General features: G+C 38.7%; 2 protein-coding genes across 11 annotated transcripts in view; both read right to left on the bottom strand.

Moving 5' to 3' along the window:
- The window catches only part of LOC127364670 (GTPase IMAP family member 8-like), a 74,625-nt gene that overhangs the window by 49,717 nt on the left and 7,912 nt on the right, over window positions 1-16,996 (bottom strand). The window contains exons 1-5 of one of the 10 annotated variants that reach the window (XM_051402388.1): window positions 15,691-15,897; window positions 13,576-14,337; window positions 12,474-12,554; window positions 10,874-11,583; window positions 5,004-6,715 (exon numbers count right to left, since the gene is read on the bottom strand). In XM_051402388.1, coding sequence (XP_051258348.1) covers window positions 6,173-6,715; window positions 10,874-11,583; window positions 12,474-12,554; window positions 13,576-14,337; window positions 15,691-15,850 — 2,256 coding nt within the window. In that variant the 5' untranslated portion in view covers window positions 15,851-15,897 and the 3' untranslated portion in view covers window positions 5,004-6,172. Of the gene's footprint in view, window positions 1-5,003; window positions 7,194-8,680; window positions 11,584-12,473; window positions 12,555-13,575; window positions 14,338-15,690; window positions 15,898-16,996 lie in introns of those variants that run through there. The other 9 variants (XM_051402384.1, XM_051402383.1, XM_051402382.1 and 6 more) reach the window with 9 other exon arrangements.
- LOC127364681 (uncharacterized) overlaps window positions 1-16,996 on the bottom strand; it is a 64,474-nt gene that overhangs the window by 30,679 nt on the left and 16,799 nt on the right. The window lies entirely within an intron of this gene.

A 16,996-nucleotide genomic window follows, 5' to 3' on the forward strand; every position in this document is an offset into this window, starting at 1 on the left:
ACAGGAGGTAAAACCATCAACAAGCATGCAGCAGTCGGGGTGACAACAGCGATTTCTTTTTTGACAACATGAACGGTAAGTTGAGTTTGCTACATATCAGTGCAGTAGTGGAGGAAGTATTTAGGAAGTCTTCATATAATAATGTAATAGATTAAAAAGTAGAATAGTTTCCTATGAAATAAAATACTTTTATTGGAAAACTTTTTGGATTGTTCGGACTTTCGGACCAATTACAGAAAGTTAGGCACGTACCATAGAAGAAGAAGAAAGAAAACGGAAGAAAACCCCCACCAGAACAGGCAAAAATGAGTCGTGGAAGTACGTGGGGAGAGGAGGAGATTATATGTTTATGTTGGTAGTAATACCATAATAACGCAATCGGGATTTGCTCATTAATTTTCATTCATACGGAAAAGACTACCCACCAAAATGACAACATGCCAACATCAGACGCACGCCCGTCTACTCACCAATCAACACACACAACACACGTACGTGGTGACAACACACCGTAGGTATGTCATGGAAAGTTCTTTAGTGCACTAGCAAAATTACTATGTGAAACCGAAAATAACGGGATTAAATGTATACAATGTAATTAAACATGAACGTTGGTCCGGACCTCGGTCCAGATTTTTAGGTGTGAAAACGCCCTTAGTGACATGATTCTGTCACACACAGAACTCTATCTATCTAAAATGTAGTTACTGCTATGAAGCAAGAGTCATATTGATCAAATTTGAATGAAATCTGGTAACAAAATAATTGCCTGTGCACTCATTGTGCATGAAAATGTGTTTAATGGGGGAGCAGGTTTGAGGAGCCTTGAATTGAGGGGTGGAATTTTTTTTCAGTTTTCACTTGCTAGTTTTTCCAACGTTGCCAACCCTATCTTTAACCTTTCCTTTTACCTCTAGGTGGCGCTCTAACTATTACTGAATGTTATCACATAGACGTTTTCAGGGCGGGACTTTTATCAAACATGTGAGGTTTCATTGTGATTGGATCATGGACCCAGAAAATCCGAAATTTTTCACCGTTTTCGATTGCGGGAAAGCCTCCAAATACGCGATTCATTTGTTACTAGAATAAGAATCCTTACAATTACAATAGGGTCACATGCCAGTGTAACACGTGCAGCCCACAACATGAACATTTCATGTAAATCATGCAGCGCTTACTTCCTGTTGCCAGTAGTTGGCGCTATCACTATATCTGAATGAAGACAATGAAGTTATGAGGACGTGTGCAGGGTGGGACTGTTACAGAATATGTAAAGTTTAGTGAAGATTGGACATTGTACACTGAAGTTATAAATACTGTTTATTACAACTGGTAACTTAACTGGTAACTGGTGATCTACTGGTGGACTACTACAGTACTAACTACAGTACATTGTATGTGTTTTTACATACTAGTAGTCCTAGTCCTCATACTGAGGAATGACATAGAGCGCCTCTTGAGAGACACATGGCACCCCACTCTCTGCCGCAGGTACCTGATACAAATATTAAAATCCAGAGTTATAAAGCGGTTTAGTTTGAATCAAGTCATATTTAGAATTTTTCTTTTTGTTAGTGTCTACTATAGATGTTGTCCTGCCACCGGTGCCAAAGACGAGATTTTCCGGTTAAATTTGATTCAGTGTTCCACAATTACCATTCAAATCAAACAGAATCTAAAGGCATGTTAATTTTTTTCTGCTTCCTTCCATCAAATTACGTCCTCACAAGAGAACAGCCAACAAATGTGTCCACCGCAAGAATATTGGGGGACGCATCAAAAGTATGAGAACTATTATTCTAAGAAAAAGAAAGAAAGGTTTACAAATGCCATGCAGGTGTTGTGCACACAGGGTTTGACGGAGCGTTGCTACTGGGAGGTCAGCTGGAGTGGTGGTACAGTGTCTGTGGCGGTGTCATACAAAGACATCAGCAGATCATCCTCACATTACTCAGAGTTTGGGAATAATGACAAGTCGTGGAGTTTAGAGTGCTCCCCAAATGGTTACTCTTTCCAAGACAACGCAAACAGCTTGACAGTGCCAGGCCCCCAATCCTCCACGATCGGAGTGTACCTGGATCATAAGGCGGGTGTTCTGTGCTTTTATAGCGTCTCCGGCATAATGACTCTCCTGCACAAAGTGCACGCCACGTTCGGTCAGCCTCTGTACCCTGGCCTTGGGATGAAGGACGATCCGTATCATCATCAGTCAGACATTGAAGCTTATGCAGAACTGATTGAGTTATGCTGATTTATGAGAGGTTAATGTGTGCCACTGTTGATCAGGCTGCAATTGTCTGTCTAATATAGCTTAATATGATAGATGAGAGGATATGATTTACTTGTTTTTATAATATATATATTCATATTTTCCTATGAAATGTAACAGTAGAAGTAATTTGCATGAACTTGAAACACTTATCTGAAGGTCAAGTATCTCAAATTTGTACTTTAATACTTAAGGAAATGGACTTTCACTCTTACATTTCACCATTGTATCAATTTCTTAACACTAAAAGATGCTGTACTTGATTCTGCCTCACACTTCTAAGATTCACTCATTACTCATAATATGACTGACATACTGGATGAATTTCCATGAAATCTGGTAAAATTCCTCAGGAATTCTGGTAATGATTCCTTTAATTTTCATCTGACGCCATCATCAGGCCCAAATATTATCTGCCCAATACTTTGGTTCATCAACAAATGGCATTCCCATCAGCCTCAGCTATACAATGGAACATTTTAAATGCGTAAATAAAAAAAAAACAATTAAATCAACAAGACAGGTGAAATATACCACACATCACTTTGTTTGTATTTAGCTTTAATTACCATTTGTTTAATGCAACACATTAAACTTAGATGGCGACATTACACCTGCTACAAATCAGCATATCAGCATTGTCACTATGAACATGTTGAAGGTGGGATCACTCATTTTAGAGAAGAGTCATTATTGGTTACTATAGTGCTGAGTTCAAAGAGGATTGTCCCACTGGGAAAAACTGGATCTGGGAAAAGCAGTTGGGCACCATAACACCATATTTGGAGAGACATTTTTCACCATATCTGTCAATGGAAGAAGCATCACTTTGATTGACACTCCTGGTTTCTTTGGGACTGAAAGGTCTGATGAGCATTTGAAGCCTGAGATAAAGAGGTGTATCACAGAGTGCGCTCCTGGGCCTCATGCTTTTCTTATCGTGCTTACAGAGCATGAGCAGGCTGTCATCACTAAAATATTCCTCTAATATTTCTACATTGTTGATCATAAATAAGAGAGCTGTAGTGATAGATTTGGAAATAATGCTATTTGACCAACCAAGTTTTAGCTGCAGTGCTATAAAAAAATTACAAATAAAGAAATATGAGAATAAATTAATAAGTAAACAAATATACAAATGAATAGCTACATATGTGTATATATGTAAATTAATAAATAAATACAAATACAATTAATTTTAACATATTTAATCTTGTTTAATTTGACATATGGTGACAAATACTTTACAATGCATTACAATTATTAATTTAAGCATTGTATTATATGATAATTCAATAATAATTTTCATTAGCATCATCATCAGCTCATCATTTTCAATGTGTATACTTTATGACCAGATACCTGCAAAATTAAGGACATCCCACAATCACATCAGCCTCAACTGTTTTGTGCTAATTATCAGTTGCCATAGTGATGAACTAAGATGATGAACATGATTAACATTAAACATTAGCATTGTGAGGATGTGAGTATGCTGACATCAGCTGTGCCTATAGTACAGCCTCACAGAGCTGCTAGCATGGCTAAAGAGTCTTGTTTCACTCTTCACATTTATCTGTGATAAAGATATCTGAACTCCTCTATTACAATCTAATTTTAATTATCCTAGTGCACCATTCATACATTGATTACCTAATTAATTACCTTTTTTTCCCCACATTTTTCCATATTTGCTTTTGATACATTGCAATCCACAAATAATCACAACTTTTTGCGGGAGCATCAGAAGACTTGTCTAACAAAATGATGTTTATATAGATTAAGCCAGTGGCTCCCAACCTTTTTTCCTTGAAGCTCCCCTTGACTGTGTCCAAGACAAGTCAGGCCCCCCCCAATCCCAACCCCTATCCGCATACACGCACTAAATAGGTAATAAATAGCTTAATTAATTTAAATGTGGACCAAAAATATTTTTCAATTTGGAGTATACAGAGATTTGATTATCCAATCAACAAACAAATGGCATTCCCATCAGCCTCAGCTATACAATGGAACATTTTAAATGCGTAAATAAAAAAAAAAACAATTAAATCAACAAGACAGGTGAAATATACCACTTTGTTTGTATTTAGCTTTAATTACCATTTTTTTAATGCAACACATTAAACTTAGATGGCGACATTACACCTGCTACAAATCAGCATGTCAGCATTGTCACTATGAACATGTTGAAGGTGGGATCACTCATTTTAGAGAAGAGTCATTATTGGTTACTATAGTGCTGAGTTCAAAGAGGATTGTCCCACTGGGAAAAAACTGGATCTGGGAAAAGCAGTTGGGCACCATAACACCATATTTGGAGAGACTATTTTCACCATATCTGTCAATGGAAGAAGCATCACTTTGATTGACACTCCTGGTTTCTTTGGGACAGAAAGGTCTGATGAGCATTTGAAGCCTGAGATAATGAGGTGTATCACAGAGTGCGCTCCTGGGCCTCATGCTTTTCTTATTGTGCTTACAGAGCATGAGCAGGCTGTCATCACTAAAATATTCCTCTAATATTTCTACATTGTTGATCATAAATAAGAGAGCTGTAGTGATAGATTTGGAAATAATGCTATTTGACCAACCAAGTTTTAGCTGCAGTGCTATAAAAAAATTACAGATAAAGAAATATGCGAATAAATTAATAAGTAAACAAATATACAAATGAATAGCTACATATGTGTATATATGTAAATTAATAAATAAATACAAATACAATTAATTTTAACATATTTTCTTGTTTAATTTGACATATGGTGACAAATACTTTACAATGCATTACAATTATTAATTTAAGCATTGTATTATATGATAATTCAATAATAATTCAATCAGCTCATCATTTTCAATGTGTATACTTTATGACCAGATACCTGCAGAATTAATGACATCCCACAATCACATCAGCCTCAACTGCTTTGTGCTAATTATCAGTTGCCATAGTGATGAACTAAGATGATGAACATGATTAACATTAAACATTAGCATTGTGAGGATGTGAGTATGCTGACATCAGCTGTGCCTATAGTACAGCCTCACAGAGCTGCTAGCATGGCTAAAGAGTCGTGTTTCACTCTTTACATTTATTTGTGATAAACATATCTGAACTCCTCTATTACAATCTAATTTTAATTATCCTAGTGCACCATTCATACATTGATTACCTAATTAATTACCTTTTTTTCCCCACATTTTTCCATATTTGCTTTTGATACATTGCAATCCACAAATAATCACAACTTTTTGCGGGAGCATCAGAAGACTTGTCTAACAAAATGATGTTTATATAGATTAAGCCAGTGGCTCCCAACCTTTTTCCTTGAAGCTCCCCTTGACTGTGTCCAAGACAAGTCAGGCCCCCCCAATTCCAACCCCTATCCGCATACACGCACTAAATAGGTAATAAATAGCTTAATTAATTTAAATGTGGACCAAAAATATTTTTCAATTTGGAGTATACAGAGATTTGATTATCCAATTGGGTGTGTTATTGCAATTTCTGCGATCTCTGGCACCCCCCAGGTTGGGAACCACTGCATTAAGCGATATTATCTGGTTATCTTTTGCAACAGGAAACTATTAAGAGCAAACGTAAATGCAGTCAACAGTGTATCCTTGTTTGATTTAAACATCTTTAAGATATGATGTTCAAACGTTTCATCTTTGTTGTTGGTAGTTACAATTTAGAGTAAGTGCACTAAACAACACATCAAACAGACGTTGTGGTTTGCTCATGAAACAGGAATAAGTGGCTAAATTTTAAAGCTCAGACAAGAAGTACAACCGATTACATAAAAAAACAATCAGCTCAATGGGTAAAGATTATTTAGAACAAGATTTCTATGTAATCTATAAGGAGATACGACCTTTTGATGATATATTATCTACCCCTTAATTTTTCAGAGGTTTTAACTCTGTTGACTTTGATGTGAACATTTTGTCAAAAGCATCATAGACAGATTTGGCGTCATCCGTGACAGCCACTGCTGCCCTCTTTATAGCTTCCAATGCTGTGTCTGCTCCCTCAGCTGCTTCAGATCCTCTCATGCCCCCTAATACACCTCCCACTGCTGCAACTGTTCCTACTACCACCACTGCTGCTGTTCCTCCTCCAGCTGCTCCTCCTGCCACTGCTGCTGTTCCACCTGCAGATGTTCCCCCTGCCACTGCTGCTGCTCCTTCTGCCACTGCTGCTGCTCCTCCTGCCACTACAGCTGCTCCTTCTGCCACTGCAGCTGTTCCTCCTGCAGATGTTCCCCCTGCCACTGCTGCTGCTCCTCCTGCCACTGATTTTGCTAATCCGACTAGATCTTTACAGTTTCTTCCAACTGTAACACATACTGCTCCAACCACTACTACACCAAACAAAGTTCCTAACAATGCACCTGTTGTAGTACCTGCCAGTCTGATCCAAATCTTTGTGGATACTGTGACCTTAGCCTGCTCTCTGATCTCTTCCTCTGACATGTTTCTTGATGACTGTTTAAGGTTCTCCTCCTCTTGTTGTATTTCTTTCTGCACTGCTTGTAGCATCTCATTGGTGTAGTAGCTTCCATTGTTTGCCTTAACTATCTTGTCTATGGACTTAAGTAGCTCCTCCACCTGGAACTGGTTGTTCCTGTATTTATCCTTTGGGTTGTTGTTCCAGTATTTATTATCAATGACATGGCACCGGCTGCTACACTTCTTCACCAGATCACTCACAAGCTTATTCTTGCGGACATGATCCTCAATGGTCTGTCCTTCAGTGAGCTGGTCGCCGTGAGTAAAGACAACTGTTGAATATTTGAAGACTTCTTCAGAAAAGTATTGGTGCAGTTTTTTGATGACCTCCTGCTCGTGCTCTGTGAATCTCTCCACTTTAAGCACAATGAGAAAAGCATGAGGCCCAGGAGCGCACTCTGTGATACACCTCACTATCTCACGCTTCAGCTCCTCCTCAGATCTATCTGTATCAAAGAAACCAGGAGTGTCGATCAAAGTGATCTTTTTTCCATTCACAGATCTGGTTTCTGCTTGACATTCACTTTTTTCAGAACTGAAAGTATGGTTGCTCTTGAACAGTTCCTCTCCCAATATGGTGTTAGCTAGGTTGCTTTTTCCAGCTCCACTTTTTCCCACAATGACAATTCTTCTGTTTGACACTGAAAGAGAATAATGTTCATCATTAATATTGATGAAAATCCTCATTGGTCAAAAATCACAATGGAAACAGAAGTTTTTCAGTATTTATAAAATAGCTGCATTAGCATATTACAGTAAGAGAATGAAGGATGATTACAATGCATAAAAAGAGGCCCATGATGTAAATATTAATGATCAAGAACACATCATGTGTCTAATCTCTTCTGACTAATCATTGTTCAACAATGTACTTTAAGTTAATCTGTTGTGGTAAAGAACAGGATCCTTTTGTAAACAGATTCAGGACCCTTATTTGGCCCCGTTTAATATTGAGTATCTGATACAGTGTTCAATCCTATAGTCCTAATTAGGGTACATTTACCTAAATGTTGATTTACTGTCTCGGCTGACTGACATGTTGTAATAGCAGCTGTAGACTACCTTCTAACAAGCTATTTTATCCAAATAGTGGAAGTCCGAAACAATTAAACTGATAAACTCAAATTATTGATTATGGTATTAAGGATAGTTTAACTGGAATATCACAACCCCTAAAACTAAGGGTGTCTCTGCTGATACCAATCACTAATCACTGGGTCTATTTAAAGCCTTATAGTGTAGACACACACCTGCACCTCTGTCTCACACACATCGGCTTGTCCCACCCCACTTATCTCTGCTCCTGTCTCCATAATCTGGCCGTATGTGTCTGATCCCATAGCTACTTTGTTGGTCAGGGGTAATGTCTAGGCTATCTGACTGACAGATCCACAGACTGAACAGCTACCTTATTTTTAACAAGCTACTTTATCCAAATACTGGTAGTCCGAAAGAGTTACACTGATGAGCTCAACTGACTGATTATGATATTAAGGAAAGTTTAACTGGAAGAACACGACCCCTAAAACTGATGTGACAAGACTCAGCAGGAGAGAAGATGTCTCACTCTGTCAGTCCATCAGTCCACTCTGGGCTACAGTGTTACAGCGTTGTCTGTTTCAGCACATTAATCAAGTATCCTACAGCAGGCCTGCCAGCAGAGAGCAAACCCGGAAACAACCAAGTTTATGACCTGCCAATAACAAAACTATAACAATATTGTAACAGGTGAAAGCGACAATCAGCGCCAACTTAAACTTACTGATGCAATCAAACAATTTTTTACATGGGATAATGAGATATTTTCACTCTTACATGTAGAAAACTGCGAGCAGAGTCATGAAAGAGAGCAGCGCTGCAACTCTAGCAGACTGATGTGGACAAAACACAGTTCAGTGAAGAAAGGATCAAATTTTAATCAACTTTTTTTTTTATCACATTATGAAAAAAAAAATCAAACTAAACCAAGACAAACTGAAATCAATTAACTTATGTCTTACCGTCCATGTTATCAAAAGTGAAGTCTATAGCTGTGCAGTGAAGATGAGTCCGAGTGAAGCCTGTGTATGTGAATATGTTTACTGTAAATTGAACATACTTTCATTTCCTGAATTGATGTACAAAGTACAAGGGTCTACGTGTCTGCTGTCTCCACCCAATTTCAACTTGTCTGATAACAGGATACCGGCTACAATTTATTACTTTGTTTTTCCATTTGTCACCAATTGTTATAGGCCTATCTGCACCTACTACAGCTCTGTTAAAAACCATAAACAGACAAATTTAGTCTTTTTGGGGTTAAAAATGCACTTTTCGTTAAGAAAGCCATCTTTCTGATCTGCATGTACAGTGCTGCTTAAAGAGGTAACCTTAGTCCACAGTGTCAGTATAGAAAACAGTGCCTTTCTGCCACCCATTCATTTTCTGTATTTGCTCAAATGACTTCTTTCAAATGTTTCAATACTGATACTTTATCAAGACAAAAGGACAGGTATTTTTCTCCAAAACCTTACAAAATAAAATAAGTAACTGAACAGATCTGTGTTAGGCTGTTTTGAGAGTTTCCATGTATAACACGAGAAGCTTCCTTATCAGCAACCAGAGTGCCTGTGTGTCTCAGATACAATACATTACAATACATAAATACATTTCTTCCCACTTAAACAACTTCTCTTCTGCTGTTAACCAGTGTTCCAGTGTGTTGACTTAATTTTATTTTAACAGAATTACAATCTGACTTTGTTTTTGTCACACCATTGTGTAAAATCTATTATCTAGCATCATCATCAGCTCAACATTTTCAATGTGTATACTTTATGACCAGATACCTGCAGAATTAATGACATCCCACCAATAACATCAGCCTCAACTGTTTTGTGCTAATTATCAGTTGCCATAGTGATGAACCAAGATGATGAACATGATTAACATTAAACATTAGCATTGTGAGGATGTGAGTATGCTGACATCAGCTGTGCCTATAGTACAGCCTCACAGAGCTGCTAGCATGGCTGAAGAGTCTTGTTTCACTCTTTACATTTATCTGTGATAAACATATCTGACCTCCTCTATTATAATCACATTCTAGTGCACCATTCATAAATTGATTACCTTATTAATTACCTTTTTTCCCCCACATTTTTTTTTTCACATTTTCCATATTTGCTTTTGATACATTGCAATCCTCAAATAATCACAACTGTTTTTGCAGGAGCATCAGAAGACTGTACATACATTAAAAGACATTATCTGGTTAGCTTTTGTAACAGGAAACTATTAAGAGCAAACAGAAATACAACCAACAGTGTATCCTTGTTTGATTTAAACATCTTTAAGATATGATGTTCAAACATATCATCTTTGTTGTTGGTAGTTACAATTTAGAGTAAGTGCACTAAACAGCACATCAAACAGACACTGTGGTTTGCTCATGAAACAGGAATAAGTGGCTAAATTTTAAAGCTCAGACAAGAAGTACAACCAATTACATAAAAAAACAATCAGCTCAATGGGTAAAGATTATTTAGAACAAGATTTCTATGTAATCTATAAGGAGATACGACCTTGATGATATATTATCTACCCCTTAATTTTTCATAGGTTTTAACTCTGTTTTGACTTTGATGTGAACATTTTGTCAAAAGCATCATAGACAGATTTGGCGTCATCCGTGACAGCCACTGCTGCCCTCTTTATAGCTTCCAATGCTGTGTCTGCTCCCTCAGCTGCTTCAGATCCTCTCATGCCCCCTAATACACCTCCCACTGCTGCAACTGTTCCTACTACCACCACTGCTGCTGTTCCTCCTCCAGCTGCTCCTCCTGCCACTGCTGCTGTTCCTCCTGCAGATGTTCCCCCTGCCACTGCAGCTGTTCCTCCTGCCACTGCTGCTGCTCCTCCTGCAGATGTTCCCCCTGCCACTGCTGCTGCTCCTCCTGCCACTGATTTTGCTAATCCGACTAGATCTTTACATTTTCTTCCAACTGTAACACATACTGCTCCACCCACTACTACACCAAGCAAAGCTCCTAACACTATACCTGTTGCAGTACCTACCAGTCTGATCCAAATATTTGTGGATACTGTGACCTTAGCCTGCTCTCTGATCTCTTCCTCTGACATGTTTCCTGATGACTGTTTAAGGTTCTCCTCCTCTTGTTGTATTTCTTTCTTCACTGCTTGTAGCATCTCATTGGTGTAGTAGCTTCCTTTGTTTGCCTCAACCATCTTGTCTATGGACTTAAGTAGCTCCTCCACCTGGAACTGGTTGCTCCTGTATTCATCCTTTGGGTTTTTGTTCCAGTATTTATTATCAATGACGAAGCACCTCCCGCCACACTTTTTCACAAGTTCACTCACAAGCTTATTCTGGCAGACATGATCCTTAATGGCCTTTTTTTCAAGGAGCTGGTCACCATGAGTAAAGACAACTGTTGCATATTTTAAAGCTTCTTCAGAAAAGTTTTTGAGTATTACTTGGATGACCTCCTGCTCCTGTGTTGTGAATTTCTCATATTTAAGCACAATGAGAAAAGCATGAGGCCCAGGAGCGCACTCTGTGATACACCTCACTATCTCACGCTTAATATCCTCCTCAGATCTATCTGTGTCAAAGAAACCAGGAGTGTCGATCAAAGTGATCATTCTTCCATTGACTGATGTAGTTTTGTCTTGACATTTCTTTGTTCCAGAGTTGAGACCATGGTCGATCTTGAACACATTCTCTCCAAATATGGTGTTAGCCAGGCTGCTTTTCCCAGCTCCAGTTTTTCCCACAATGACAATTCTTCTGTTTGACTCTGAAAGAGAATCATGTTCATCAATAATACTCTACATTTATGTAATGCCTGTCTTCATCTATAAGATACACATGACCTTAATTACAATGAAAATCCTCATTCTTTTCTGTTTTTATCACAATTACAATACATAAAAGGAGAATGATGAGAATATTAAAGATCAAGAACACATTATGTGTCTAATCTCTTCTGACTAACCATTGTTCAACAATGTACTTTAAGTTAATCTGTTGTGGTAAAGAACAGGATCCTTTTGTAAACAGATTCAGGACCCTTATTTGGCCCCTTTTAATATTGAGTATCTGATACAGTGTTCAATCCCATAGTCCTAATTAGGGTACATTTACCTGAATGTTGATTTACTGTCTGGCTGACTGACATATTGTAATAGCAGCTGTAGACTACCTTCTAACAAGCTATTTTATCCAAATAGTGGATGTCCAAAACAATTAAACTGATAAACTCAAATGATTGATTATGGTATTAAGGATAGTTTAACTAGAATATCACAACCCCTAAAACTAAGGGTGTCTCTGCTGATACCAATCACCAATCACTGGATCTATTTAAAGCCTTATAGTGTACACACACAGCTGGACTTCTGTCTCACAAACATCGGATTGTCCCACCCCGCCTCTCTCTGTTCCTCTCTCCACATATCTGCTCACCTAACTACTTTGTTGGTCAGCAGTAATGTCTGGGCTATCTGACTGACAGATCCACAACAGCAATAGTGACTTAAATTGAGTTGTAAAAAAATTTAGCCTATTTCTTGCTATTGATTATGTAATTGAAATAGCCAAAGGGGTTGATTAATATCTTAGTAATTGCCAGTGGTACAGCAGTTCACTAATAAACCAAAACAGCCAACCAGTGTCTACATTACTCACCACCCTCAAAGGCATCATTGGACTGCTGGGGGTGAGGGTCTGCTGCTGGGTCAAACTCAGATGAAGCGGCCACTGCTGATTCTGGAGCAGCAAAGCATAAAGGTTTATTGTTCCATTATATATTGCTTTTTGTAAACATTAAATGTTATGTTTCATGGAAAAACTGATGAAGAACTAACCTAGTCTTGGAATACACAACATCTAAATGGGCTTCGTCCGTCATAAAGCTCTTTTTCCTGAGTTCAACTCAACAGTCAAGAAGACATGTTAAGAACCAGGTTAAATTATACCAGTGCCTGTGACCCATGTGCGGAGTTGCTGCAGTGGCCCGGGTTTGAATCCGACCTGAAGTATCCCAGGATTTTCCTTTATTAGGCCTAGTATATGGGCCCCCTCATAAAGCCTTGCCCACCCTCTGGCCACCCCTTGTATAAAACTGTAGTTCCGCCACTGCAAACGTTCCACCAATAACAACATTTTACAAGACCACATTTGAACACATCACGATAACATAATTGACCTTCGCCTAATGCTCATAATTACTGAGTAGAACTTGAATGCGTCATAATACAATTCAATGCAGCCTCATAACTGAGTGGGCGCTTACTGGAGCACTGTCCGACAGAGGACAAATGAACCATGGACCAAACCATTGTTAAAGAAAGGGCCAAGGGGATTATTGAAATTATTAAAATTAAAATAATGCGTGATTTTGTGGCTTTGTTTTAGCTCAGATTCATTAGTATGAATATATATTAGTTAAGTTTATGCATAATAATTTAGTCATAGAGCCTACTGGGGGCTGTGTGTGGGCCCTGATGGGCTGTGGGCCCCATATAATTGTTATTACCTTTCACCCCTATATGATGGCGCTGCCTGTAGCACCTCCCATCACTGCTCCCACTCCATCAGATAGCCCTGTAACCGTGATAGCAGGTAATGCTGCAGCTCCTCCTGCTGTTTTTACTCATATTAGCCCAACTGCTGATACCACTCCTGCTGTTTTGGCTATAGCTCTTCTTAATTGTACTGGCTTTGATGATTTCTGTAAAACGGTAAGAACTACACCGACGGACACACCAAACAAATCCTAACACCACACCTGTTGCAGTACCTGCCCGTCTGGTCGAAATCTTCTCAAATATGCTGCACTTAGCCTGCTCTCTGATCTCTCCCTCTGACATGTTTCCTGGTCTCTGGCGCTCCTCCTCTTGTTGTATTTCCTCCTCCACTGCTTGTAGCATCTCATTGGTGTAGCAGCTTCCATTGTTTTCTTTCACCATCTTGTCTATGGACTTAAGAAGCTCCTCCACCTGGAACTTGTTGCTCCTGTATTTATGCTTTTGGTTCCAGTATTTATTATCAATGACGAAGCACCTCCCACCACACTTCTTCACCAGATTACTCACAAGCTTATTCTTTCTGATAAAATCCTTAATTGTCTTTCCTTTAGGGAGCTGGTCACCATGAGTAAAGACAACTGTTGCATATTTAAAAGCTTCTTCAGAAAAGTATTGCATTGTTTCTTTGATGACCTCCTGCTCGTGCTCTGTGAATTTCTCCACTTTAAACACAAAGAGAAAAGCATGAGGCCCAGGAGCGCACTCTGTGATATACCTCACTATCTCACGCTCAATATCCTCGGATCTGTCCATGTCACAGAAACCAGGAGTGTCGATTAAAGTGATGCTTCTTCCATTGACAGACCTGGTTTCTGCTTGACATTTTTTTGTTGTAGAGTTGAGACTATGGTCGATTTTGAACACATCCTCTCCAAATATGGTGTTAGCCAGGCTGCTTTTCCCAGCTGCAGTTTTTCCAAAGATGACAATTCTTCTGTCTGTCTCTGTAACTGTCTTTGACACTGAAAGAGAATAATGTTCATCAGTAAAATTGTACATTTGTCTTTTGCTTGTTTTTATATATAAGATACACTTTATAAGCTCAATTACAATAAAAGTCATCAGTGATCAAAAATCCCAATGAAAAGGGAAATCAGTTATAAAATAGCTGCATTATCATATTACAGAATAATAAAGATCAAGAACATTTTATGTGTCTAATCTCTTCTAACAGTACCAATCACTGTTCAACAATATTCTGTAAATTAATCTATAGTGGTAAATGGTAAATGGACCTGTACTTGTATAGCGCCTTTCTAGTCTTCCGACCACTCAAAGCTCTTTTACACTACAGCCACATTCACCCTTTCACACCCATTCACACAGTGATGGCAAAGCCCATTAAACAGAAACAAACGGATTCATACACATTCACACACATTGGGAGCAATTTGGGGTTCAGTATCTTGCTCAAGGATACTTTAACATGTGGGGGGAGGAGCCGGGGATTGAACCAACAACCTTCCGATTAGTGGACAATCCGCTCTTCCTCTGAGCCACAGCCACGGTAAAGAACACCAAGGATCATTTTGTAAACAGATTAATAGTGATAATCAGGTTTTCTTTGGCCCTTATTTGGCCCTGTTTATTATTGGATATCCGATACAGTGTCCAATCCACACTTGGGCTATGTTTACAGACTGAACAGCTACCTTATTTTTCACAAGCTTCTTTATCCAAATACTGGTAGTCCGAAACAGTTTAACTGATGAGCTCAACTGACTGATTATGATATTAAGGGAAGTTTAACTGGAAGAACAGGATCCCTAAAACTGATGTGACAAGGCTCAGCAGGAGAGAAGATGTCTTACTCTGTCAGTCCATCAGTCCACTCTGAGCTACAGTGTTACAGCTTCAAAAAGTTTATGACCTGCCAATAACAAAACTATAACAATATTTTAACGGGTGAAAGCGACTAAAGTGACACAAAAATTGGGACAGTTAAAGTTACAAATTAAGAAGAAAAGAAAATCTGATTTGTTGCCGTCAAATGACTTAAGCGAAGTCAGAAGTAAATCAATCACTGATGCAATAAAAGTTTTTTTCACATAGGATAATGAGATACTTTTCACTCTTACATGTAGAAAACTGCAAGCAGAGTCATGAAAGAGAGCAGCGCTGCAATACCAGCAGACTGATGTGGACAAAACACAGAGTTCAGTGATAAAGGATTGGATTGTGATCGTCTTCAGCCAGGCCCTATCAGGCACTTGTTATATCACCACTAGCTTTTAAATATCAGAGCATTGTGTTTCAAATTATCATAAAAAACAAAACAAAATAAAGACAAAAATAACAGAAATCAGTTAACTTACCCTTACCACCCATGTTATCAAAAGTGAAGTCTATAGCTGTGCAGTGAAGATGAGTCCGAGTGAAAACTGCCTGCGTATGTGAATATGTTTCCTGAAATTTGAACATACTTTCATTTCCTGATTTGGTGCACAAAGGATAAGGTTCAAAGAAGGCCACCATAGGCCTACGTGTCTGCTGTCTCCACCCAAATCGTTGTTAAACTTGTTTGGTAATAGGATAGTAATGTGCCCATGTCTGGACGTGTTCTTCACTTTTTAGTGTTATTGTTTATATTTGCTTTGGTCATTGTAATCTACAAAGAACCACAAAAAGAAAAAAAAGCTTTCCAGGAGAATAGTCATGATACATTATAGGAATTGATTTCGTTTTAACTTTGGTTGTGACACCCTGTCTATAAAATCACGTGTTTTATCCAGAATAGACTGGGATTTATTCTTGACAGCCTCTGCTATCAGTTTTGCTGCTTCCCATGGTGTATCTGCTGCCTCAGCTGCATTATATCCTGTAACACCTCCCATCATTGCTCCCGCTGCAGCAGGTAGCGCTGTAACTGTGATAGAATTAATTGGAGCGTCTTAATGGACTTATTGGGACTACCTGATAATAAAGAGTTGCAGTAATCCAGACTAGAAGTAACAAATGCATGGATTAGTTTTTCTGCATCCATTAGAAATATGTATACTTCATACATACTTCTTTTCTTCAGATTTATAATACCGCACATACTCCTGATTCTGTTTACAAATCTCAATCATAGTGGAAATTAAACAGCCCTTTGTATATTGATACTTGTGCCCCCTCAATTGTCAATGAATGGAACAACAGCATTTGGCGAGGTTTTCCAACAGTATCAGAACAGCTGTTTACCACCATTACACACGACTGTGGCTATTTAAACCACCTAATAACCAGTAATAGCATCGGCATCGGGAGCAATTTGGGGTTCGGTATCTTGCTCGAGGATACTTCGACATTAAGGAACGACCGCTCTGCCACTGAGCCACAGCCACCCAAGTCTTGAAAGAGACCTCCTCTGAACTATGTGGGAGGTGCACACACCATTCACACCATTGTATCTGAGGGGAAAAGGCGTAGGCGTGGTTTTTGTGTGTACATGTCATTTATACATCTGGGCCCCAGGCTGTCATGCAGCATTGCACTATAATCCAGCAACCACTAGATGGTAGCATACAGCAGCTTTAGTTGGAGTCGAGATTTTGGCCATCTGACGAGCAATATTCTCTCTCCCTCCACAATTGATTAGAGTAGAGAAAGGGAAATACAGCTGCAGGGAGAAATAAAGGG

The sequence above is a fragment of the Dicentrarchus labrax genome, unplaced genomic scaffold (genome assembly GCF_905237075.1).
Source record: "Dicentrarchus labrax unplaced genomic scaffold, dlabrax2021, whole genome shotgun sequence".
Lineage (NCBI taxonomy): Eukaryota > Metazoa > Chordata > Actinopteri > Moronidae > Dicentrarchus > Dicentrarchus labrax.